The sequence below is a fragment of the Solanum pennellii genome, chromosome 12 (assembly GCF_001406875.1).
Source record: "Solanum pennellii chromosome 12, SPENNV200".
NCBI classification, from domain to species: Eukaryota; Viridiplantae; Streptophyta; class Magnoliopsida; order Solanales; family Solanaceae; genus Solanum; species Solanum pennellii.
The window spans coordinates 79,295,854-79,322,660 of NC_028648.1; the positions used below are offsets into that span (position 1 = coordinate 79,295,854).

General features: G+C 36.7%; 1 protein-coding gene across 1 annotated transcript; it reads right to left on the bottom strand.

Annotated features, from left to right (window-relative positions):
• Positions 1-318: 318 nt before the first annotated feature.
• Positions 319-26,447, bottom strand: LOC107006068 (protein SABRE-like). The gene is made up of 23 exons (XM_015204718.2): positions 26,102-26,447; positions 24,436-24,547; positions 22,719-22,994; positions 20,791-21,050; positions 19,715-19,928; positions 17,684-17,854; positions 17,510-17,587; positions 16,526-16,777; positions 13,837-15,921; positions 10,949-12,836; positions 10,448-10,548; positions 7,379-7,735; positions 7,156-7,274; positions 6,713-6,962; positions 5,650-5,874; positions 4,201-4,340; positions 3,270-3,342; positions 2,954-3,055; positions 2,715-2,846; positions 2,172-2,501; positions 1,922-2,089; positions 1,360-1,726; positions 319-873 (listed from the first exon to the last, which is right to left on the bottom strand). The coding sequence occupies exons 1-23, from the start codon at positions 26,170-26,172 to the stop codon at positions 782-784; spliced, it is 7,863 nt and encodes a 2,620-aa protein (XP_015060204.1). The 5' UTR covers positions 26,173-26,447; the 3' UTR covers positions 319-781.
• Positions 26,448-26,807: the final 360 nt, after the last annotated feature.

Below are 26,807 nucleotides of genomic sequence, written 5' to 3' on the forward strand. Positions count from 1 at the left end.
GCACGCCCCAAGTTCGAATCCCTGCTAGGTCCGCCACTCATCACAATACTTGTCATTTTATAAAATTTATGTATAAATTACTATAATTTGTCTTTTATACCCTTGATAGAGTAGTCCATTGCTAGCAATGTCTCAGGTACAAAGACAAACTTCAATAAAACAGTCATAATTAGTTATAACATGAGTTGACACTTCATTATCTCACCATTCCAAAACTCACATGATAATCAAAACAACACTAATTTCAAGCTTCTAAACTCAAATTGATCAGTTGAACAAGAATCTATTGAAAATTAACCTACACAAAAAAGGGGACAATTTGATGCATAAAGTATCCCGTGTTAGCAGAGTTCAAGGACTGTCGTTTTGTAGAATCTAACTTCCAACGTTCATCAGGTCGTTGTAGATCATTCCAAAAATCATAGGGATAAAGTATGGGTAATAAACCTTTTAGCTTTTTGCTAAACACATGATATTTCAAGTCCACAAGTCCATTCTACAAGGGTGACAGAATAAAGACATAATAGAAAGAAGAAGAAAAACCCATACTCAAAGGAATCACTTCACATCTATTTCTAAGATATCTTCAGAGCTCTAAAAGGCAATGATATGTTAATAGTCAGTGGACTTATTTCCATCAGTGTGCACAGCTCTTACCTTGTTCTGCTTTTTAGAACAAGTAGGCATTCTCACACAATCTAAGTAGGACTCGTCGAGGCTGCAATTGGTACTCCCACTTTAGATCCTAAAATCATATTTGTTTTGCTGTTATCAAGTTCTGCTACTCCTGCTCGTAAGGTGATGTTTCGCTTGAAGAATCACTTTCAAATGTGGCGTTTGCACTTGGCGATGAGGGAAGTGAACCTTTATGACCTGGAAAAAAATTGTGAATCAGCATAACAGTCACTGGTACTCAGTGTAACATGGAGGTTAGAATATTTGATATTAGGGAAAATGGCTAAAGGGACGCCTATACTACAGACGGATTTGTAGTAACACACTTATACTTTCCGGGGTTCCTATGCCCCCAAAGCATTTCTTTGACATTTATCAGGTGAGCTGAATAACAATCTACGAAGAAATCAGTTAAATCCTTTGAAATTTAATCTCGTGAATCACTATATTCTTCTATAATCGAGTTTCAGCTTGTGTCACGTTGGATAAATGCCAAAAAGAATGTTTTAAAAAAGTATACATGGGGTGTACTAGGTCCCCATAAAGTATGAGTGTGCTACTGCACATCCGGTCATAGTTTAGGCGTCATTTTAGCAATTTTACCTTGATATTATGTTATCCTCATGAAAGACAGGAGGCTCAATATGCTAAAAGAGAACATTAGAATGTCAGAGATCCACCAACCTTTTCCTCCTATAGGACGGAACTTCTTTGTATGTCGTCTGATCAGCTTTTTGGCCTTTGTTATGGTTAGTTGTCTGGCAAAGGGAGAGAAATCGGCCTCACCTTCACTCCAGTCAGCGTGCAAGTCATCTTCTTCACCCCTCATTGTCCGAAGTACGAAAGCCTTAGCCTTTTTACGCTGAGTATTAAAAAGGCCTTTCACTGAGGTGACAAATCCATCACCTGCACCATCAGCGGGACGCTTAGGCCAGGATAACGGATCAGATTTTTCAGCTGAGCCACCATCACTATCACTGAGATTCAGATCAATATCGGGAACACTAGAAGGACCGGCTTCCTTTTGGTGGTTTGCTTTAAACTTCTTGCCCTGTATTAAAATTAACAGAAATAGGCACCGTAAGCTTTAAAAAGCCCCTGAGGTAATCTAACAGTCTAAGATACTTATCACGGAAGAGGGGTGGTTGTAATGCAGCTACATGAATCAGAAGTTGAAGACATTGATTGAAATATCGCCAATACTTAGGCAATGAGAAGTTAAAAATAAATTCGTGGTTATTATAACCTGCATTCCCGTTACTGATTTAAGAACTCCCCAGATGATATGCTTCCTAACTCGAGAGAATAATCTCTGCCAGGTCCCAGTAAATTCAACACGATGGAATGTATCCATCAGCAGTCTCATATCACCCACTGCAAATCTCGATCCTTCATATGTAATTTGTAACTCAACCTATCACATGCATAAATAAGAATGAGTTAGTTAAGGAACTGACAAATTTACAAAACAAACACAATAAATTTTTTGGACTAACTTGACTAATCTTGATATTATGGAACTCTCTCAATCTTCGGGGCCTAGACTTTTTCTCGTCATGTGCCTTCCCCACCTTTTTCTCCTCATTAGAACGACCAGATTTAATTAATTTTGATTCCTTGGATTTGTTTTTGTTAGATTCATCTGGATGCTCAATATTTGCAAGGGACCCACTTTTTGAAGAAGAAACACTTGATGAGTGCATTTGCAGTACAAGTTCGTTAGCAACAGATTCAGCTACATTTTCTTCCCAGTTTTTATCAAAGGAGGACGTTCGTCTAAGATTAGGGGTCACAGCACTAGCATTAGCTTTTGGATTCTTTGTTGCCTGCATATATTCAGCACACCAAATGTTGAAAAAGATATGCTCGAGAATTGTTTGGTTAGAGATTACGCAAGTGTATTGAAGAACTTGCCCGTGTCTGTAAAATAAACTTAAATAAAGAGGACGCACAAAGCACAGTTCATACCATCGTCTGCTTCCATTAGTTAGCAAGATGAATAAGCAAACAACAACCAGCTTAAGGAATCAGAGACTCACCTGGGATAAATCGCCATAGGAGGAAGACTGAGAATCTTTAGTTAAATGACTACTTGACACTGGTGCTTCCTGCGCTGAAGAGCCTTTCTTTGCACGCTTGGCACCAGCAGTAGTTGAAACTTTCCATACTTCCTACAAACAAAAAGATGCTTTGAACATTATCTTTTCACATAATTTTAGTATCACATGGGTAAAAAATCATTGCATAATACAACTGATAAATGGGACCTGAGACAAACCTGCCGCCTGTGGGAGTCTTGTTCCTCTTCTGGAAAAAAATAAGCCCACATCATGCTGTACATTGACTCAGTAAGATGTATCTTTAAGGGGTAAATATCCACCTACACAAAGGAAAACTTTAAATAGGTTATAAGAGGAATTATCACAAAAGACGACAAAAGAACGCAAACCGGTTGATCTCTTACAACTGTCCAAATGTGAAGATATAATGAATAATTCAATGAGATAAGTGTAAGTTCCTCTCTGTGTGACATCTTCTCAAGAAAATAAATACTTACAAGGTTCAGTATCTTTCGTAAAAAGAACCATTATTACCTGCAACAGTTCAATGGTAGAGCTTCCTTCTTTCGGAGCCCCCTGTTTGGCATCTACCCGGACCATCACTTTTCTGAGGCAATGACAAGTAAAAAAAAGTATGATCAGGAACAAGAAAAAACAACATTATGATCTCCAAGAACATTGCTAGGTAATCTACCAGTCTACCCATTAGCAGATTTTTCAATTTTCATTTAATGATGCTTCTCTTTTTCCTTTTCAATAGGTATGCCTTACAGTGTTTCTCCCAATTGATGACCAAAAAAAGGAAAGAATTTTATGCAATGCAATCCGAATAGTTTTCAGCAGACATCGACATTAAGCCAAGTGTTGATTCTCTTAATTCTAGGAAGAAGTAAAAGAGAACTCTATCTTGACTTTGCCACACAAACTCAATAAATTAGACAGGAACCAAACACCAAGTTTAACTAGGCTTCAGATAACAACGTATACGAAATTATTACAAGAGGACAGTTGTAATAATGAAGTATGTTCTGTTACTAATCAAATCATGTAGACAGACATAATAATATGTAATTGCCCAAATATGAAATACTTGAGTACTAAGATCAGATTTTGTTCAATTAAGTTCAAGATGATGGTTACAGGGCATATATTAAGTGAAAAGGATAAGCATAACAGATCAGGATATGACAGACAATTAAGGGCATGAGAGACTGTTCTGCGGACAGGAAAAGGACATTCCAGGTACTCGAGAAAGGCTGTAATGAGGGCATGTCCTGATGGCACATTATCTTCAATTCAGGAAAAGGACTAAAGTGACAAAAGCTCATTAGACATACATACATAGCCAACAGAAAGACTCAATAAAGGCACCAAACAGCAAAGTTTAAAAGCACAAACAAGATGCATGACTATTAACGCAAGAAGTAGAACAGAGATGACATTAAACAAAAAGAGCAAGGATTACTTTCCCCATTCTGGAGGAGGATTCCATGCTGATAGAAGATTATCTGACTTGGCATTCGGCAGGCAGTTTCTCACAGCAAAGCTCTTTATTGTGAACTTAACAATCCCAATATCTTTGTAATCCCGGTCAAAATCATATATCTGCATTTAGAAATGGCAAATAAAATGTTTTGATTCAAGTTCTGATAACTAAATATATCAGAATTTCAGATGCCAAAACAAGCTGAAAAGGACAAACTAATCACTTTTTCCTGTTCAAATGCATCACTATAATCAAGAGAGCTTCCTCCCTAATGAAATAGCTAGCGAATACGCTCACCTAAGCCCTGATCTTCTTAGCCGGTACTTTACTGTTCATCTAAGTGTCCTGGTATGGACTTTGCTAACATTTCCTCTAGTAAGAACCCATAAGTTGGCTGTCTTTATTGATAGAGAACAAAAGCTACATAGGAGGAGGATATATCTGGCCTCCTCAAAAATATTCGAGCACCAGAATGGAGAAAGAACCATTCTTTTACTTTTAACTGACAACGAGTCTTGAACTTATATATGTGCACTAGGCACTGAGCTTTCATAAAGAACCAATTGCATGCAGTGGACTGAGGGCTCTCCTCTTTTAGACCTAGCAGCTTCAAAATCATGGAGGTGCAAAAGACAACCCAGAAAGTTTCTCTGCCTTGATACAGAAAGATGGAATTTTGCTAACTTGAACCTTCAGTTGTCTAGGTCAAATAGTGTATTGGAATATATCCAGTTAAACATTGACTAGAGCAGCTAAAATGATCCGATCATGCTCTAGCAGTAGATCCAAAAGCCTTAGACGATGACTTTCATCTGAACAAGGAATGATTTGTTTAGATTAACAATAAAATTCATAGTTCAGAATGTTCTCTTTGCCACAAGTTTTGCATCTCCAACTTGTGGATTAGTATGTAGTTTTTCAATATGTTTTGCCATTCGTTAGGGGGAAAGAGGGTTTTCACATTTTTCACAAAATATCCATTTTTCAGAATAGAAGACCAACCTCAGCATGATGCAGAGTGCAAAACCCAAAGTGCTGGAGTATTTAACAGTACATTACCTGATCTGGGAAATTTTTAACTTCTAGGATAGTCAAAAAGAATTAGCTGCTAGTTCACTGTAGATTAGTGATGCAGTTTAGACTACATTGATTATCTTATGTTTATTGGGTGGAAGGAGAAAGGATTTCCTGAACTAATACGAGAATACCAAGGACTAATCTACTGACTAACAGATACCAGACTTCCAAGCCAGCAGTTTCTAGATGTAATTTATTTTGTTGGAGAATTTCAGTATTCCGTGTGAGCTGACTAGTCTGACATAAAAGCCTACTGATGAAAGATACTGGTATTACTTCAATAGATAACCTCCATGGGAATTTCAGCCTAGCAAACATAGAACCAAACAAGATGAAATCAGATAGACTCACCATATCATTTATTTCAGCTTCACCAAATGATTTCCCATCTACAAGCATACTCCAGGCCACTTTATTAATTTGCAAAGAGATGCGCATAGCACAAGAAGGACTTTTGTTTTTTTCTTTCTCCATCAACCGTTGCTGTGCCGCCTTCTGTAAGGCCATTCTTAGAGAAGCAGATGAAACTTTTCTAATTTTTTTAGCATTTATCAGATCTTTCTTCAGTTTTTGCACCTGTAGACGGTCAACATAATAAGCCTTCACTTTAATAGACCACCTATTTAGTATTGTGATAAATCTGTACAATGACAAGTGACCGCCTGCCTTCAGCTAGTGTAACCCGTCTGTGTTCAAAACAACCGATGATGCTAGTAACGACTTATGATGAATCTACTAGAGACAAGGGACCAAACATGCAAAACATCATTACTAAGGTAAGTTCCTCAAAGAATATAGCTGCTAGGTTAAATATTGGGGTGCATTTCAAAAAACTGAATCTATAGCCAAGCATCCAATTGTTATATGGATTTACTTAAGTTGGCTGCAAACGGGTGTGCTTCAATATAAACTGAAAACGAGTTACAATGAAAGGAAGAGTAATGCATGAATTTAATCGTAAGAGAAAGAAATGTAGAAATTAAATATAATAAAACTAGCCACTTATGCTGAACTAGAAACCTAAAACTGCAACTTTGCATCTTAATCAAAATCTCAAATCAGTTTTAGTACTTTTTCTATTATAAGGTCAAAGTTTTTATGTACTCACTTTAAATTATTTTCCACTTCATATTTCAGTTAGTTATAGTTTTTCCAATTACTATGTTCATATAATTGCTATTTGTCTTTATAGTTACCTTTTCTGCATTACATAGCTATGTTTAATTCTTTTCATCACTGCATCTTTCATAACTAAAGCTCATGCATAAATTTTCTTTCGTTTAAAACCCCAACAGACGTTGGGAACTTTTCTATACTTTTCGCCTTTGACAACACTGTTATTTCAGAATAAAAGTGGTAGGGGACCTGTATCACATTCATAAAGGTAAAGGGCTTCAGAAAGTTCCTGTCTTACCAATATGGCCCTTCCACCACTAATAATCCAGAGATCACCTCCCTTTGCAGGGCCCATGTCCGCAGAAACATCAGTACAAAGAGATAATTTCTTAATATCTTCCTGGATCAACTTCTGTGCTCGTGCTTTATGCTCAAGGTCCACTCTTGCTAATTCTACCTCTTCCACTCCATCAGGAACGACTTCATCAGCCTCCTCTTCTTCGTCTTCATCATCACCTTCTGAATATGACAAACTAACTTTTGGAGGCCTGAAGTAGCAATCTCAATAGCTTAGTAAATACTTAATATAAAAATGAGGATTTGGAAGCAACTGACCTAAAATCCAAGTATTTAAAGGGTTCTAAGGAACAAATGAAGATAGATGCCACTCCCAAATAAGCAAGTTAAAAACTATAAGATGTTCAGTGAAAATTAATGAGAAATTTTAATAGGTGTCTGTACTTTGGAGCCCGAGCAAGGAGAAGATTGGTCAACACATCTATCATAACTTGAAATTGGCGAGAAGTCATCGCTGCAGTTATGTTATGTGAATTGAATGACAGTTCCTTCAAGGGTTTCACCTGGATAGAACATTATCATAATTGAGAATCAAAGAAAAGATAGTACAATTGTGATCCCATAAAAAAATTCAGCAGGTTGTCAGAGATTCAGAAACCATGCATACCTTCAACTGTGTTGTTCCGCTTTTATGCCTAGTATAGCGGAAATACATATCACAAGGCATAAACACTCTTTCAAGTAATGCTCCAGTGCGTTTTACTTTAGGCGAGCTTCTACGAATTTTAGGGAGCCACTGCAGTCCAGCCCCTAGATCTACATCAGTTGGGGCAACATGTGCCTGTACCTGTTCTAACATCACAGACAACTCCATGCGATTCCATGTCATTTGGGGTTGAGACTCAGGAACTTGGACACCTCCTTCACCAAGAGCTTTCTCAATCACTTCACTACCAATGGAAACAACTGAATGGAATGAACGAGCCAAAACACGGCCGCTCACAGCAGCTAATAGAAATCTACCCTGTCAAGGAGCAAGGTTTGTGTAGCATTAGCATAGATGAAATATCAAAGTATTGCAACAGATTACACATAGATCATCTTTAGACTTTCTTGTATCCGTAGAAAACCAATGTCATGTATGTTGGATTAAAAATTTCACTGAAAATGCTTACATAAGAATTGGGAATTGAACATGGAATGTAATGATACATTGATACTTATTCATAAAGAAATTTTTCAGCATCTTCTAGCACTCAATGCTAGCATAAACCAAACTTGGAAGTTGGAAGCACTTGGGGAAACAAGACACACACTTCCAGTAACTGAACCATACATTCTCTCACATTAATGAATGATAAACCAAATATTCATCGTTATGCAAGTGTTTTCTGCTATTTTCTTTATAAGCAGATATTGTTCCAGGACCTCTGCTAAGTGCATCTCCTTGGTTACCGGAAAGAAACTAAGAATGACTCCCTCAGCTTTACTGGAAGTTTGTCATGTATCATGAGAGACATAGTTCCATGCTCGAATGCATTTTAACCGATATATCCAAATATATGCATGATATAATGCAAACATAAGCAGAAATATGCAACAGCGTATTAAGCTAAATGCCATCAAAATAGTTACTGTGAGCACTGGAGGATATATCTGATAGTTGTATATAAAAGAAAAAAAAACAACAAATTTTCCAACACAGCCGTTGCGGCAGGGTAAGGAAACAAGAAGATTATTAGATGATTTTTTTTCTATAACCAAGAAATCCCTGAGGGTCAATGGGGCACGGTTCACAACTTGGTGGTCGATGGCCCCACTCCTCTATCCTTCTCCACTAGCATACTAGGATTTTTCTGCAACAGGGTTCAACCCATGACGTGTGCTTAACCCACACATCACGTGTTGCACTCTTACCACTAGACCAATTGGATGTTAATTTTTACCATGAAAAAAAAATTATATCAAGAACCAGTCAAGAGAAAGCAATCTTACATTCAACAACAGAACCTAGTCGAACTAGTCAACACAATAAAACTACATAAAGAGTGAAATGTATACTTCCCACCTGAAAAAGTAGATCAACTATCCAAGTTTCTCTCTCACTGGTTCCTAAGACTCAAATGCCATTTGGAAAGGGGAAACACTACACTTATGAAAGTCATAATGAAGATTCTGGAAAAAATCAATTAAAAGAACTGTAGACACATTTTGCGTTCAAAGAGGTATGAGATGAGAAGTTGCTCTAAGAGAAGTTTTACGTTCAAATGACAGCTTTCCATTTCCACGGGAAAAAATGGGAAGCATGTCGTAGAGATAATGGAGAATTCTCACATTGAGGTTAAGAGATGGGATCTACAGAAAGTATTTTCTACCTCAAGCCATTAAGTAGTCCTAGAGGAGTTCATTTTCTAAAAAACTTCATGCAGAAAATCCCCAAGTCAAAAGAATAATCAATCAAGATCCAACATCATCCTGCGTTGCAGGGGAATGGGAGAACATGAAAATAAAAATTGACAAGAAAAGAAAAAGACGCTCCATTGTAGAGAAGAGATAAATCTTAAATCTTAAGATTCTTTTTTTTGGGTAAGTACTAAAAGATTTTCTAAATTTCTGTACTAAGTCAGTGCATCAGGAATAATTAGAGACTTTTCAATCCCTATTGCGTCTAGCATTCCATCAACATCACGTTCAATAACCAGATTGCACCAAAAATCCTAACAAAAGATGCATCTCTGTCTAAGGTTGTGTATGTTTCTCTTTTTTCCTTAAAAAGTTATGTTGTTTCCTTCGAGCCAGACAGTCCACCAAATGGCCTGAGCTATGGTATTCCGTATTTTTAGATATTTCTAACTAATCCCCAGTCTGTTCACCCTTGCAAGAGCCCAATAATCTTGGCATGGTCCAGCTCAAATCTTAGGATTCTTATAGGCAAACTGATGATAAAGGGTAGTATATAATAAAGTACAGAGTTTAATCTCTTCACATATATGTTGTGTCAAATAGCAATGGTGACGAGAAAGTGACAGATACAATGAGGGTGAGATTTTTTTTTTTTTTTTTTGTAGAGAAGGTAAGGTGTTTTATATTAAGAATCAGCACCAAGAATGTGTTGTGATAACTGTACAGGAGGAGGACAAAAATACATTTAGAAAAAGGCCAGTCGTGATTCTATCAACTCACGAATTAATTCAGCATCATCCACATGTTCCATTCTACACCATAAACAAAAGAAAGCTATACATATTGATTTCAGTAAGGATGAGAATTGAAAAGCAAAAAGTCACTTTTTAGTTTCAGATTAGGGGGCTGGTTACTTATGAAGATGAGCTTTGCATTCTAATTATACCCCAATCACAAAGTAATTGATTTGGCTGCATCAATCGTCTGTATGCATTACATGATTTTGGTTGGGTCTTGGATAAGTAAAAAAATTGTAACCAACTTGAAGCATTTCTCCTTGTTTTTCCTGACCTAAATAGAACAGATGGTCTTAAACAGACTTATCTCCTTGTGGTTCCTCCATTTTCCATCTCTTAATATGAAAGAATGATGTCAACTAATGTCTTCTCTCTTCAGTTATAAAATCATCCAACAAATGGATTAGGCGACAGAGAAAGAAAATAAACAAATACTGATAATTAGCTATGAAGAATGATAAAATAAATTATAAAATTATGACCTCGCTAGTATTAAAATTAACATTTTACCCTAGAATGAGTTTTTATTAACTTACATTTGCATCCTCGGAGTGAAGATTGAACTGTGGTTCAATGACATTCACCATAAAATGGCGAGTACCGTCCCCCTCGGAGTCTTCAGAAGTACCAAGCTTTTCTGGTAATAAAGCACAAAAAAGAACAAACCACAACTATAAGCATTTAGCAGCGAGGAGTTCAAGCAGTGCGAAGTCCACCAAAAGGTTCTCATGCACATATAAAAGACTATGTATATGTTCACATTGATCACATGCACATGAAGCTATCCTCTGTTAGTGCAACACACTGATTGCCAATATGTGCCAGTCAGTAACCTGGATAAACCTAATACCTACAATTCCTAGAAAAAAGTTGTTCCTCCTAGTCAGACTGTTAAATCAGTGAAATGCATAGCCTAACTTTACAGATATGCACTGCACCCTGCATAATTGTGGTTTTATGCCTCCATATTCCCCAAAGTAGAATACACATTCCATGTCCAATGTACGACAAGAATTCAACTTTCAGTTAGAGCTTACCTGTAGAATTAGACTGAGGAGTGTCTGCTTTGATTGCATTTGATGGAGGTGGTTCTGATTGTGATTTTGATGGCCCTTCAGGTTCTGGAGGAGATTTATGGTTATCATCTTGACTCTTTGATGTCCCTGCATCATGACTGGGAGGAGTCTGGTTATCATCTTGTGATTCAGTACTATTAATTACCTGACTTTCCTCCAGCAGCTTTCGTTGGGCGTATTGCCTAGAGGGAGATGGCTTTGAAGGTTCAAAGGCTTTAGATAGTCCAGCTCCCCAGGCCCGAACAGCATCTCTGATTTCAAGTGTCCACAAAATCTTAAGACCATAGACAAAGATACGTTGACAATTATCTGCTATCACTACATTGTATCCATCATCGTCACTTGGGTCAGATCTTGTTTTCTCATCACTTCCACTACCATTTTCGACCTCAGACCTAACGCAAGTCGTCTCAATATTTCTTCTACCAGCTTCTTGCCATGCCAATAACCTTTCTGGGTCAGCCTTTGGGGATTGCCTTCTGATGGTGAAGTACTCAGATGATAAAAGGAAACCATCATCTTGATGTCTGTCCATGCTGCCACTCCTACTACTAGGTTTATCATTAGTAGACATATCCGAAACCACAGACTGTGAATCTTTTTTAGCCATTTGAATTACTTTCGCAACACTGATGCTATCATCTCTGCTGATAAATGCTTTTGGAATGTGAAGGTCAATTCCTTGGTACACAAGATCAAGAGGATCACGTACACTCTCAAATGTAAATTTTTGTTTTCCCCGGCCTAAATAAATTTCTAATTTGAACTTTGTCACTGTAATTGTCAGCCCTTTTGCTGGGTCATCATCATATAGAGGCATATGCTTTATACATGTTGGTGTCGAATCAACTCTAAACATAAATTCAGTCATTACTCTGTCCAATGACAGATTTCCAGATCTAGGAACTCTTGGAACTCCAAAACGGGGCCATCTTGAAAAGGTCCGCAACTTATGAGGAGGAATGAAGTTTAAGTTCCAAAATTTGATTAGCCATGCCAAATCATGAGGACCAACCTGTATTGTTGGGGACTTGACTGACCCGTTATCTTGCTTGAGAGCACCAGAGGTGGTACCACTCGAGACACCTTGATTATCCACAGAAGGTAATTCTGACTGATTATCATGGACGGGAAGAGAGGGCCTAAGCAAAAGATTCCACCGTAGGGACAGAGACGTTGATCTAAAGGGATCAAAAACTTTTTCACGAGGCACACCTTCTTTTGGAAGAGCAAATAAATAATGGTTTAGAGGATTTCCAGAATCACAACCCCATTCCATTAACACTTCAACACTAAAGTCCGGGGCTTCTAGGAAAGTGCAAGAAAAGCCAGTTGGATGTTTTAAGTTGGCGTTCTTCGACAAGCTATCCAAACTGCTTAATAGAATCTTGAAGTCCTTCGCGAAAGAATAAATACGACCATCTGCCTGCTGGATTTCCAAATACCCAGTTGCTACCTGAAGCTTATTGGATTTCTCATAAGGATCAGCAGAGGAAAGAACATTGATTTGAGTCTCACCGAAATGTAAGGTGGAGTTCCCATGAATGTAGCTTCTCATTTCATCCCACCATGGCAAGCTCTTCTCCTTTTTAGGTACTGGAGGATCCGGAGTTGGATTTCTGATGCTCAAATGGGCCCTACGAAGGGCCACAGTGAAAGCATAGCTGAGATCAGTAAAAGCAGGTTCAAAACCAACTCCATATGAAATTTCTGCTTTCTGAAAATGTAAGGGCAAATCCAAATATGTTTTCATTGGTGGAGTTGTCCCAGTGAGTGATCGAAGCAGACGGACCTTCCTCCATCTCCCAATGAACACATTTTGCTGCATTTGGGGCTGAAAGGGTGTTGCCTGCAATTAATATTGACCAAACAAGGTTCACCACTATTTCAGAGTACATCAACAGATTCCCACACAATCAAAAGGCAATTGATAAATAAACCATTTGAAAAAATTGATAAATAAACTTCTCAAAAGAAAATAAATGAGAAAAAGTAAGTTATCTTCTGCTTTAGGATTATCCAATTCCATGGTGCAAAGATAAACATACAGTTAAATGGTATTATTATCTCACTCAAGATTATTTCACCTAGTAGAATCTTAGTAACAGCTTATGAAATCTTTGCTTATGAATATCATTAGCGTACTAATGGAACTTAGCAAAAAGAGTTTAATATACGCACGTCTCAGGAGTTTGTTGAGCATTAAGTGAACTAAATCACTGATAGAGTGAAAATAGAAGCAGCACCACTTGTCTTTGTTGCCTTAACCAACAGAAAGTGAAATTAACAAGAAAAGGCAACACATAGTACTGCATCATAATGAAAAAAAAGATGTTCAGATTTATTCCTTACAGTGATGTAACGTTGTAGAACTAATATCAAAGCTGATAACAACTATGTCATAATAATATAACTGGGAACTTTACTCATCTGTCACAATTATCATTTTAAGTCATATCAGTCATACTAATATTTCCAGTACTTGAGCAAGTAAAACTAAGCTTTGATTGGCATATTTAAAACGAAACTTGCAAGTGCACTACTTACGTCTAGTCTCTTCAATATTTAGAATGATAAATGATAGAAGTTGCAACAAGTTTGGGAGGTCTGATTGAAAACTATTAGATGGGGAATCTCCTACTGTCTACACTATGAGAAGAAGCAATTTTATTTTCACAACATACAGATAAAATTAAGTATATAGGTATCGCAGGATATCCAGAAACAAAATCTAGCAGACAGCAGATGCAGGAAAAGTTATTGCCTTTTCATGACCATATATTTTCAGTAAACGCCACAAGCCGTTGGAGGTCTGAGGAGGATGAAAAAAAAGGAACGAAAGATTGCACCTGCTGAGCCATTATAATACGGCCTTCACAACGACCTGAATTAGCAGCAAATAGTGGACATGTGTAGTTTCTTATCAGAACAGCTAGAGAACCTGTACGCAAATTGATGTTAGCACCATATAATCGTGAAAATGGGATGCTATGTGCACGGCATACTGGATCGAGTTTTTGCAGAATCTCTATCATTCCTGCATCACCTCCTTCAATCTTTGTCACACTTACATCTAATTCAGTAGCAGAAATTGAAAAAAGAGAAGATCTTGCAGTGCTAAGCTTGAAACCCGCTTGAAATCCTTCATTACAGGCCCCAGATCCTTCTGCCTGAACAAGCTTCTGGCATGCTTCGTAATATGTCCTGAATGACTGCTTATAGATCTTCTCTCGCAGTTTCTGAATGGCTGAAGTATCCTCTACATCAATATCTTCTCCACTAATATTGATCTTTCCATCATCAAGAGGATCATTTCCTTCAGCAGCGTTTCCACATTTTCCTCCTTTCGAAATAAGTTCATCAAGAAAGTTTAATCTGACAGCTGATTCACAAGCCCCGTTCTTCCATAACTGATAATGTTCATCAAGCCATCCCTGTAGTGGTTCTTCTTCAATATCAGCTATGAGCTTCTTTACACAGAGTCTGACTCGACCAAGTTTTGTTGAACTAGGCTTTTTAGTTTTTGGTTTCTCTTCCTTATTGGGAAACATAAGTTTCGTCTTTGCAGCAGTTACGAGCTTCAAAGCTCGAATCATATCCTCAACAGAATCATCAATTGCACGCAACTGCAACCTGTATGCCAGACATATATGAACATCAAGGGCTTGAATTACCCAATCCCATGTTGTGCCACTCTCAGTTTTTTCGTTAGCTGCACCGCTAGAGGGTTTGGGAATACGAGAGATTTGCATCCTGCTGCTTCTGAATATTCTTGCATCATTGAACTTGAGCGTGATCCCTTCAAGAAGCATACCTATCTGAGCATTTTCTGAAAAGATACACTGCACCTGAACAAACAGCTCAACACCATCTCCAACTTCAGCAGATATATTAAGCACTTCTACATCAACAGCAAAAACCGATTCTCTTTTCTTGTGTTGTTTCTCCAGCTGTTGTGATTCCTTGGAGTCTTTGCTCTGCTCATTATCTTTAAGATCTCCTTCTTTAGCAGGATCCTGAAGCTTCTGATTGTGCACGAGTAACTTCAATTGCAAACCCAGCTCAACCAATGCTATATGCGCATCAGGCTCCCATCTCACTGATATATCGGTAGCACTAAAGAGAGAGCACATCGCAATCTCTTTAAGGCCACCAGCTCGTTTCACAAACTTTGTATTCTGCATATCAAGCAATGTAACTTTAGTTCCAAGGTTTCTGTCTTGTAAATGTTCTTGATAGATAGATTTGGCTCTTCCAAGCTCCACTTGTGTTGATTGTTTCTCCTTGTTCATACAAAATTTGAGGTGGGAAATATCAAGGGACACAGAATACTTCACTTTTTCTAGCTCATCTGAGGCTGTTGATATTATATTTGCGGTGCGTGGTGTACCATCAGCTGAAACACTCATTACAATACGACCACCCTGAGATCCGTAGTTGACCCGTTTCGGGTCAGGAACAACAGCATTTTCCAAGCCCACCTCTCCACTTATAATTAAAGAGAACTGTTGTAGATTGAATTTTGTTACTTGAATCCCTTTTCCTGATGGCTTGGATGATTTTGATCCCTGGGTAGTTGCTTTCTTACCAGAAACAGAAAAACTCTTCATAAAACGCTTGAAAGAGAAAGCAGCTGATATCAGGGATGCGAGGCGCCTATAGGTCAAGCATATACTCATGCGAGTAGAATCAACAGAGAGAACTTTTTGAAAGTTGAGTCCGTCTTCAGGTGAATTCAGATCTTTCCTGCCTAAGTCAAGACTGACTTTTGCTATATGAATTAGTGAAGTCTTTATTTCAATGCCAAACAGATCTTTTAAGCATTCTTGATGCTCGTCAGACATGTTCAGATTGAATTCAACTATTTCCACTTGCACTGCTGCATCTGCACTTGCTGAATTGTTGGCAAAGACATGTAATGACTGAGAACAACCCTGTTTACAGATGAAAGTAAGATGTATCATTTTTTTTATAACAAAAGATGATGCATCGTAATTAAGATTTTAAGCAGAAGAATAACGCATCTACTATGAAAAGTAATTTAACAGATACCAGCTAACATGCTAGTTATCCATGCTAACAGTGATATAAACTTTTCTGTTGAGTACTTTGCATAGAAGGAGAAACTAACTGAAGTTGAAGGCAACATGAACTTGATTACAAGATAAGGCAAAGAAAATCGGTTCATGCAAAAGCTTACCAACTCCATGAGTGCTTTGTAGCTGAGAAGATGCAAATTATAGGGAAGAGTTCAAGACCAGTATCTTTACATGCTGATGTAACTACCACCTTAACCCACAAAATTTCAGCAGATCTGTATTTAGATATTTAAGCATTGCATAGTTCATCCTAGCTAAATCATTCAAACAGCTCAAGTAAATTTGCGCACTCATTTTTCTCTGTGAGCTAGGATCACTAAATGTTTTCTGTGTGAAGTGAAAACACAAAAATATTGAGAAGGAATAAAGAGAATAAATTCAAGTCAGGAACAACATTTCAACAAGAGTCATAGATGTGTTTATGCTACAGAACTCTTACATGACATAATGGCAAGCCATTCAGATCATAGACCATTATAGTTAATTCAGGGGCCGAAATAGTGGAGGTCCATATAATGGCTTTATGATCAGAGGGCCTTGATTTTTCACGAGCAGGACTTTCTTCTTTGAGTACCATCTTCTTTTTCTTTGAAGCATTAAGGCGCAGCCAAGGATTTAATCTAGTAATTATGAGGTTGCACCGGGTACCTCCCAGCTTAACACCAATTTCACATCTGATCGGTGAAGCAGGCTGAAAACAAAATGTTATGAACGATCAAATTACAGGAGAAGAAATTGACTTAGAATTAAAGAAATAATGAATGCCAAAGGGGAAGCATGAAAAAGATGATATAGCAAAAGGAGAACATGTCATGGATAGAACATTAGTTTAACTTATACCCATGAATCCCCTTATAAATGGTGCTGGGTAGAAGAGCACAGATGTAGAGGTGAACCCTTAACAAGTACAACATATGTTATAGCAGAAATATGTAAAACCATGCAAACATTTCAACTCTTCATAAAGAAAATGGATTATGTATCGCAACTTAAACTACAGGAATATTTAGGAAAAGAGACCCTACCCAACTCCTACAAACCTTGCAGAACTGCTAGCTGATCAACGAGATTAGATACAAGAATGATGTTTTGGAAGTTAGCCACTAAGTAACAAAGGTTAGAGAACACGTAAAAAGGACCCCCTCTTAGCCACTAAATAACAAAGGTTAGAGAACACGTAAAAAAGACCCCCTCCCTTGGCATAATTTTTTTCATCGTGCATGGTATTTTGGGGAAGGTAATATCTAATCATCTTAATCACCATATCAAGTTTTGAGGACTTCACTGAGGTATAGTATGCCTAAGTTTGTCTTCTCAACACTGAAAGAAGAAACTCGACCACGTGGCACGATGTTAACTGTACAGCAGTTAGACAAAAATATGAAAGCTAAGAAAATGGTGCCATTAAAAGCAAGCATTTTACCTCAACTGGAAGATAAACCGAAGCGATGATTTCAAGTTTTGATAACTCCAGGATCGATGTGCCGGCATCTTTAAGTAGCTACAGAATAGTAAAGAATCAATATTTAGATTAATACTGGGCAATAGAAATTTTATAGTGCAGAAGAGTTTAAAGGAATTAACCATGAGAACATACATGAATCTCACTGATATCCAACTGAACATGAAGTTGTGTGCTTTCTCCAACATCTTCAATGGACTGAGTTTTTGAGCCTTTTAGTTGGATGCCCGTAATGCTATTCTCAACCATAAAACCCTCTACTCGGTGCACAAACTTCACATCCACTTTGGGTAAAGTGAAGCTAAGCTATCAAACAAAATACAGTAAGTATATCAATCAAATGCATGCACCACAAACTACATGTGTGTTAGTACATAACAAGCGCTGGTATGCAGTATGTCAATCATGTATTATTTACCAAGCATTGCACGAGATGATACCTAATTCACAAGTCACTTCTATTTTAACTGCTTGATAAAAGCTGTGACCTAACTGCATCTGTTTTTCCTGGTAGGTACTCTGCCAACTATGTTGCTCGGACTCTTCAAAAATGTCGATAGGCGCTTGTCGGATCCTTCCGAAATTGTTCACTTTTGGAGGATCCGACACGTGTGGGTCAACATTTTTGGAGAGTCCAAGCAACATAGCTGCCAACTGCACTCAGATCATGATTTCCATTTAAATTTTTAACAATGGGCAATTATCATATTTGTTGAAGTAATGGGGAAAAAAGTTATCTTAAAGTGCCTGAAAAATTAAAGAGAGAAATTACAGATATAGAAACCAGTTCTTCTACAACTACAGGAGAAAAAACTAGTCTATGAAAGAGTTAGTTTTAACTGGATTGGAAAATGCACATCAAAATTTTCAGTCAAAATGCTTGACATTGACGGTTTATCTTAATATGTTGAATCCAATTAATTGGAGCATGTTCCACACATACTGGAGTATTTGAAGAACACTACTGTAAATTAGGGTCTTCTAACTGATAGCTTACATTCACAATTTATTTGCTCTAGTCTAGTATTACTCGTGATTGTCTGGAAGAACAATTCAACAGCATAATCTTCATGCTATTGAACCTCAGTTTCCAGCTTCTTCTTATTGCATTTCTTCCAGTGGTAATCAACTGCATCACACCACTCCTTAAGAACCTCACCTTGTAGTAAATTGATTTACATGCTGCAGTGCATGCAACAAAACACACTTACTTAGACTTTAGAAATCCACATTGAAGAGTGTGGAATCCTTTCCCTCCCAAAATAATAAGCTTGTAAAACATGATATCCATATGAACAATCCTTTTCAATGTTCATCTCACTTACATGTATCTGTTACCATGACTGAGATTTTTTTCTTGAATAGTAAGACCAAGGGCCATTTCTTCGCACTAGGCAAGTTATACTCTTCAACATTAAACTCTTCTACTTCTCAGTCTCAAGTGTTCCTTAATAGTTGATAAAATCTGAGAATTCCTCTCTTGAAATCCTTCACACCTTATTCTCCTCTTCAGAAATATTACTCTTCGTACAACACATTGCATCTCCCATCTTCACGTCATTCCCAAATTCAGCTCTCAAAACTCTATCTAAGATCCCTCCCCTGCCCTACTGATCCATTAGCCTCCAAAGTCCACTCCATCTAACCTCCTAGGCTTTTAAACATAGCGGAAAGAGAAACTTCCCCTTTTCATGTTTCTGATCTTCAATTTTCTTTCATCCCATAAATACAGAAGCTCAAACGAGTGGTAAGGATCACCTTCATATCTCATGCACCATGTAGATATTGCCTCTGTTAAGTCCCACATAAGTCGAGGGAATGCGGAGCAGGTGTTAAAGTTGTCCCACGTCACTTTGTGGGATGAGAATTTGGCTTCTTACATGATCTTGGCAATCCTCACCTCATTTTTAAACAACCACTAAAACTTTTTTTTGTTTCCCACCCGATGTCCAGTACCCACATTGGAGACCGACTAAATCCGGATTCATGTCGGGAAGGCAGTATCCATTTTTTAACAAGCTCTAAAAACTTAGTTAAGCACAACTGCACAAATTGTACATTTTGTCTTAGCTTATTTGACGCTATAGCACAGACACCAAACTGCTTAAGAGGATGAAATATATAGTAAAACACGTCAGCAAAGATGAGAATAAGGAAATAACTGACCTTTTCTGGAAACATAGAAGCATATTTTTCTCTCATAACAGCCAATGCTGCTGGTTTTTTCTCTGTTTTCTCAGCAGTACCAGATTCATTAATCGACTTTACAGGTACATGTGCAGTATCAGCACCTTTCTTTTTAAGAAGCAGCTCCTCATTCAGATTAACAGAAATTTCACCATTTCTGATATCGACATTCCTAACAACAGTTCCTGCTTCCCTAAATAGAAATCAACAGCAAAGAGAAGTGATGAGGCACAGTTGACATCAGACTTAAAGATCAAAAGTTGGTTTCTCTAAGATCAGATTACATGACTATAGATAGAAAGGCCTATGATCAGTGGCGTAGCCACCCTTATGTCAGGATGTCCAATTGGACACCCTTCGTCGGAAAATTATATCATATATACAAGTAAAATGATAAATAAATTGCCTAAATAACATATATTGGACATCCTTGTCACAACAATATGCCGTAGCCTAGTGGTTTCAGGCGCTTGAAAGAGTAAAGAACAGACAAACTTGAAGTGTTTGAGTGTTTGAATCTCACTATTGCAAAAAAAAAATATTAATTTTTAAGATTTTTTTTTTCATTTTTTAAGAAGAGAAGGTTAACTTTAGCACTCGGACACCCTTCGTGATATTTCTGGCTCCGCCACTGCCTATGATGGGTAACTACCATGTTAGGTTTGGAGAGAGATGGGACCGGTTATTCAAATGACATTTGAATAAGTCACAACTAAAAATAGTATTCTTTTTCCTTTTCTCTTTTTTTTTTTATTTTGTGTGTGTGTGGTGGTGGTGGTGGTAGCAGGAACATTCTTATTCACAAAAGGCAATGATTTAAAAAATAAAAAATAATGGCATGGACAGTATCGTATGATACTTGGAAAGCTTATTTTTCTGATTAATGCAACCAGAAAGTATATGCCAACAAAGTCTGTCTCACAATGTACAGGCTAAAAGAGAAGTAACTACGATTGGAATGACCAGCAGAGAGGTGCTATAAATTGTCAGTTACTGAATATGCTAAGCTACATAAATGATTTTTTTCAAACAATGAAACAATTGAAAAAGTATACCTATCATGGCCAAACTCACACAAGAGAGAAACTTCCTCACAACTGAAAGGAGCAGAGGTCTTTTCCGTCACGGTTTGTATTGCATGGTTGGCAGGTAAAGATCCACTGTGCATTGATGATTGACCAGAACTGGTTTGTGATTCGCATAATTGAACAAGAATAGAAACAATGCGGAACTTCACAGACAAGGTTGGTTCTGGTCCACTATCTTTAGATATATCAAGTGTCATTTCTTTAACTTCCAAACCAGCTTTTGGTGTCTACAAAATTTAAAGAGTGAACCAACATGCATAAGAAACAAAAAACATGAGTGGGGAAAAAACTACCAAAATAAACAAGCAGAACATAAGCATAAAGAAAGGGAAAATTAAAGTACATGTACATCAGCGCCAACTAGGAACGTACTCTATCAAAATGGATGTCCCATTAAGAACAACTTTATAAAGCTATCACTGCATCGAGTTACTACACAAAGGCTACATCCCATTGCAGGACAGAAACTACTTTCGTACAATCTGTCACTTTACGGGTAATGAATTTCCATGCACATAAAGCATTAAAAATATTCCCAAATACCACTAAGTTGTCCTATACCAATTTCCAAGCACATAAAACAAAGTAATTAAATTCCTCAATACCACTAACTAATGAAGTACTCCAAATTATCCTCTTCTTGGTACTGTTTCTTAATATAATCTGTACATAAAAGTACAGGAAGATTCCAAAGTAATTATTTCAATGTCCCGTATATAATTTTGAAAAAGAAAACAATAACACATTTTTTCTTTTGATAGGTAAGATAATTGAATTAGAAGCACTCGAAGGGGAACCCACGTACATCGGAGTGACGGAGTATACCAATAACCAAAATAGAATATCCAAACCTCAAAGTACCTGGTCCCCAAATAACTCAGAATAGTGATTACAGCTAATGAACCCCTTAAGACAATACACTCACCTCGTTGAGGTTCTCATCATTTTCATTTCTTGACATACTAACACTATTGATCACACCAACTCCAAGCGTCTTTGGCTCTATTTCTTGTTTTTTGTCTGTTCCTTTTTGTTCTTGCCTACACTCTTAAAGCAGCTTCCTTGCAAGCTCTTCTCAGTTTGCACCGACTGAATATTTACCTTTACTTCATATAGTCCCACAATATCCCCAAAATTGCCTAAAGTTGTAAAATGCTGCCTTTCTGAAACTGGTCTGGCTGCACCCTCATGTTAAAGTATAGAACACGTCAACTAATGAAACTCATATAAATTTGTAAATATTAGCCACAAGTTGCAGATTACTTTATTCAGGTTAATTAGTAGGATATCTAGTTTCACATTTATCGTCACATCTGTTAACACAAAAATTTACTATGTTCCCATCAGCCAATTATACTTCAACTGATTTCTTTTGTTCTTTTCTAAATAACGTTGTTGTCTGGGCAAGCTTACGCACTCGACTATTCCATCGGGTACCTTCTATTTCCTACCACCACAGATATTGTGTAATTCTGTCATTTAAAGCTTAGACAAATGGAAAAAATTCACCTAGTTTTTGTCTCTATTGGGATTTGAACCTTGATCACCAAGGTATACGTCAACTGATTTCTTGTATGCATTACAATTTGAATCCTACTATGTATAAATTCAACAGATAGGAAGTAGTACACACTACAAGCAAAAGCAATTACTATCCTTGCTTTGTTACTACCTCTCACACATAAAGAAAAAATCTCAGTGAATAGAAAGATTACTCAAATTTGTAATAAGTATTTTCAGCATGCACAATTATCAACAGTCATAAATTTGACAAAAAAATAAATGCAAAAGCAACATCCATTGGAGTTTTTGGTGCAACAGTATGATGGAAGAAAAGGCAAGTAAAACAATTAGATGCCCAGAAGATTAAGTGTGATGACTGGAACCAGACTTACCTTTACAGCCGTCTCAGTTATAGAAACCGACAAGAACTTGGCTATATTAGCTATAATCATCCACTTTCCTCTACCTAATTTCCGAGGTTTACGAGATCTTGTTCTCTTTGAGCTTGTTTTCTTTGCGCTTTTACTTGAAGCCCTCGTTACAACTTTTATTCCACATATTAACAGATGTAGTTTAGGATCCCTGGAAATCAAACCAGCCCCATTCTTAACCAAGGACTGTCGAATACTGAGTCTGACTTCGCTGATGGATATGCTCTCAACAGCACCCTGAAAATTATTATCATGATGAGAATAATGATTTTAAGTAATCTATGATTCGGGATTAAATAGAATATCTTGCAAGGATTGTTGCCTACTTGCCTTGACAAGTAAACAATCAAAAACTTGCAACTGAAGGCCAAAACAGTTATACAAGGTTAAGAATTCCCTCTAGTGTAGGACAGTAGCCAAATCACTGTGCACTTGGTGCAAGAACCATCCCAAGTACTGGAATAACATACCATATTATAGATACCTCAAATAAAAATAAATGAAGAATATCTCTACACAAATCAATGCAAAAGAAAAAAATAGGAGAAGTTCTAATGACAAATCTCCTTCTTCCATTTGTTAATCATTACAGAAGCAAAAGAAACAGACAGAATCACAACAAGAGTAATATCACCATTTTAGAAAACAGTCACCCGTAGCTCACAAACCACTTCGAATGAAGAATCCAAATTTTCCAAAGGCACTGGAAATAGCTAATACTAATGATTCGTTCAAATGAGAAGGTCTTGCCCACAACAATCCATTTCAAGCTATGATAAAGAATCATCTCTAGAGCTTTGAAAGAGTAGAAAGATATATAATTATTTCTTCTTTTCCAGTAAATTTGTGAGCACCTGCTATATTTTGTATATGAACGAGTTGTCAAGGAATAACGGTCTACATGTATGAGCCACTGAAAACTCCAAACTGGATCCTACTTAACACTACTCTCCTGTTGTTACTGTCTAGATCGTCCCCATACTCTTTCTTTTACTCCAAGAATCACACCATTAAAGTCTATATGGATCATGAAATATTAAGACATTTAGACCTAAATGTAAGATTAGATATGTTGTAAATTTTATAGCAGTCCTAGTCAGGATATTAGACTAAGGTGAAAACTAAAATCAGTAATTATGCTGTCAAGGCTAAATCAAATGAACTTCTAATTACATATTATCTACTCTTCTAACCAACTTCTTAAGAAGTACTCCCTCCGTTTCAAAAAAGAATGACCTAGTTTGACTTGGAACAGAGTTTAAGAAAAGAAAGAAGACTTTTAATCTTGTGGTTATAAATTCAAGTTATGTCAAATGTACCAAAATGCCCTGAAATCTTGTGGTCTTAAACATGTCACGTGGAAAGTTAAAGTTAAAGTGTTACCAAAAAAAGAAAAGGGTCATTCTTTTTGAAACAGACTAAAAAGAAAATGGAGTCATTCTTTTTGAAACGGAGGGAGTACATCACCTAGAAAGGTGGACAACAAGCAGTATGTAGTTGGAAAACTATGCATGACGTCAAAATAGTCAGCTAAGAGAATAAATATAAACAAAAAACAAAATATAGATTTGGTTGAGTTAAAAACCATTCAGTCAAACAAAGACAATTGGATCACTACAATAATATATAGATCAAACTGAAAAAGAAAAAAGGGAAAAAGATAAAAGAAACAACGGACCCTGTTGAACTTCACCGCCACGTCTCTCAAGCAATTACATCCTCCAACACGGAATGAAACGGAGGCTTTCATGACCCGGCTTAAAACCCATTTGAACAACCTGGAAGAAAATCTGAGAAAGAAATGCATAAAGAACACGGACTAAAAATAATTAAATAAATGTAAAAGGAAAAAGATATTGAAGAAAAGAAAAACGAGATTCATGGATTCAAGATTGACCAATGGGACACTCGAACGTTTTAGCTAACAATATTTATTTGGATAGAACTAGACTGCTCGATGCTGATAATAAAAAGAACGGAAATCTTCTGCAATCACTACTAAGACTCAATATTTTGCACCAAAAAGAAGCATACGACAAGCATATCATCAAAACATCAATCTAACCCAATTAAGTTGAGTCTTACATTCAACAAAACCATTCTTTAAAATGACTAATTAGAAGAGAAATGTGAATGGAGTGCAACAACTATATCCTATCTGCTACATGTACTAGTGTCTGATATGCTTCTAGAGTCTCATTAGCACAACCACCAAAGTTCAATTATTAAACTAATGGATTATAGTTCTCCAGTATTTTCAAGAAAACACTAGCACAACCTTAAAGTTTAACTGATGGTAGAAAGATATATAATCCTTTTTTTTTTGTTTCAGAAAGGATGTCGTGCACTATTAGGGTCAATCCTTTCAATTTTCCGAGTAAACTCATAAATTAGTCCCTTCATATAAAGAAACCAATCAAACTTAGCAGATTTTAAGTTGATGAGAGTACTATAAGTTATAGTAGTATATTTTTATATTACAAATATATTTTCAATTATTTAGGTTCAGTGATAAGACATGTGGGATGATGAATTCAAGAATGTAGCCCACTTGAGAATGAAGTGGGAGGAGAACTATAAGGTCTAATGTTCAAATTCCATTGAACGCAAAAACTACTAGACGATTTCTTCCCATGTCCCTGTCTTAGTGGGCAGAATTACCTCGTACTTGTGATAGCGGGAGGGCGGGATAGTCAAGGTTCATGTAAGTTGTCCGAAACACTACCTTCATAAATAATAAAAAACACTTGGAAACTGTGGATACAAGGCAATTAGGAGTGAGCCGGATAGAGGATGGGGCCATACTACTGGGTTGCACCAGCTAACTCAAATGAAACCTCTGGTTATCGAAGAAATATATTTTTTTACTATATGAAAAAAATCCTAGTCAAACAAAAACTATTTGATACAGCCGCATAAATTGGAAATCTGAGCACGATTGATAAGTCATAATACATAAATGTGCCCTTTAACTTGACTTCCACCAGCATTTGTATAAAATTGAACAACTACACACATGCAGCCTACATGTCAATTTATGTCCTACTTGAAGTCCTGCATGTATTATGCCACGTCGATACATCTGTCTAGCTATTCAATTTTATATAAGTTTAAGTGTATACTAATTGTCATCTAAATTTAAGTTAAAAGATATATTTATGTATTATGTATGTTGATTATTATTATACCTAATGTAATCACGTAAGTGCTGTCTGACAAGGGTGGAATATACATATTCAAATAGACAGTCGACTCAAGTAAAGCATATAATGGGGAAAAAATCAATTATATAAAGCAAACACAGTCGAAACTGAAAATTTTAATTTGAAATACGTTTGACTTACTTGATTATACTCCATAATATAGCTGATACAACAAAGAAACCGAACATATACTTAGCCAAAGAAGCAGCCATGGCGGATCGAATCAAATTGATATCTTATCTCACTGATAAATCATTATTCAAAGCAGAAAAATCAATCTCAATACACTATTTTTCTGCATTTTGACGGAAAAAAAAATTAGGAACTGAATTGGAGTTGGAAATTGAAGAAGAAAGAAAGAAGAACAGGGAGAAATTGACAGAGAAGCGAAGTAGAAGGAGGATGAGAAAAGGTCAATGGGAGTGATTATAGGAGAAGGACGTAAAAGGAATTGAGTTCGATCCGCCATATTTGCATACAAAAAAAAAAACAGAGACAAGTTTTTTTCACTTCACGTACTAACGATGCGTTAGGTGCGATTGAAAATATTTTCTCGAAAAATAAAAAAGTTTTGTAGTTTCTTTTTTTTGGTTTAATATGTAATTAAAAGATATTATGATACGAAATTATTTAATATTTTTATTATTAAGTTTGGCTTGTGAAAGTATTTTTTAGATAACTTATCGATTGAATATATAATTTGGGAAATCCAAATTTAGTCTTATTACACTATCTAGCATGTTCAATTTTTCCTCGTTATTATACGAAAATATTTTTTGTTTTTGTTTTTATTTGTTATCAGCAAAATTTTAACTTGAAATAGATTAATGTCATGTACTTATGTTCT

Excerpts from the sequence above, each read along its gene's own strand:
- LOC107006068 (XM_015204718.2), bottom strand. The coding sequence starts at position 26,172 with ATGGCTGCTTCTTTGGCTAAGTATATGTTCGGTTTCTTTGTTGTATCA. Across the intron at positions 24,548-26,101 it reads ATATTATGGAGTATAATCAA|ATTTTCTTCCAGGTTGTTCA; the intron begins GTAAGTCAAACG and ends TTTCTTTCTCAG. Across the intron at positions 7,275-7,378 it reads GCGGAACAACACAGTTGAAG|GTGAAACCCTTGAAGGAACT; the intron begins GTATGCATGGTT and ends TGTTCTATCCAG.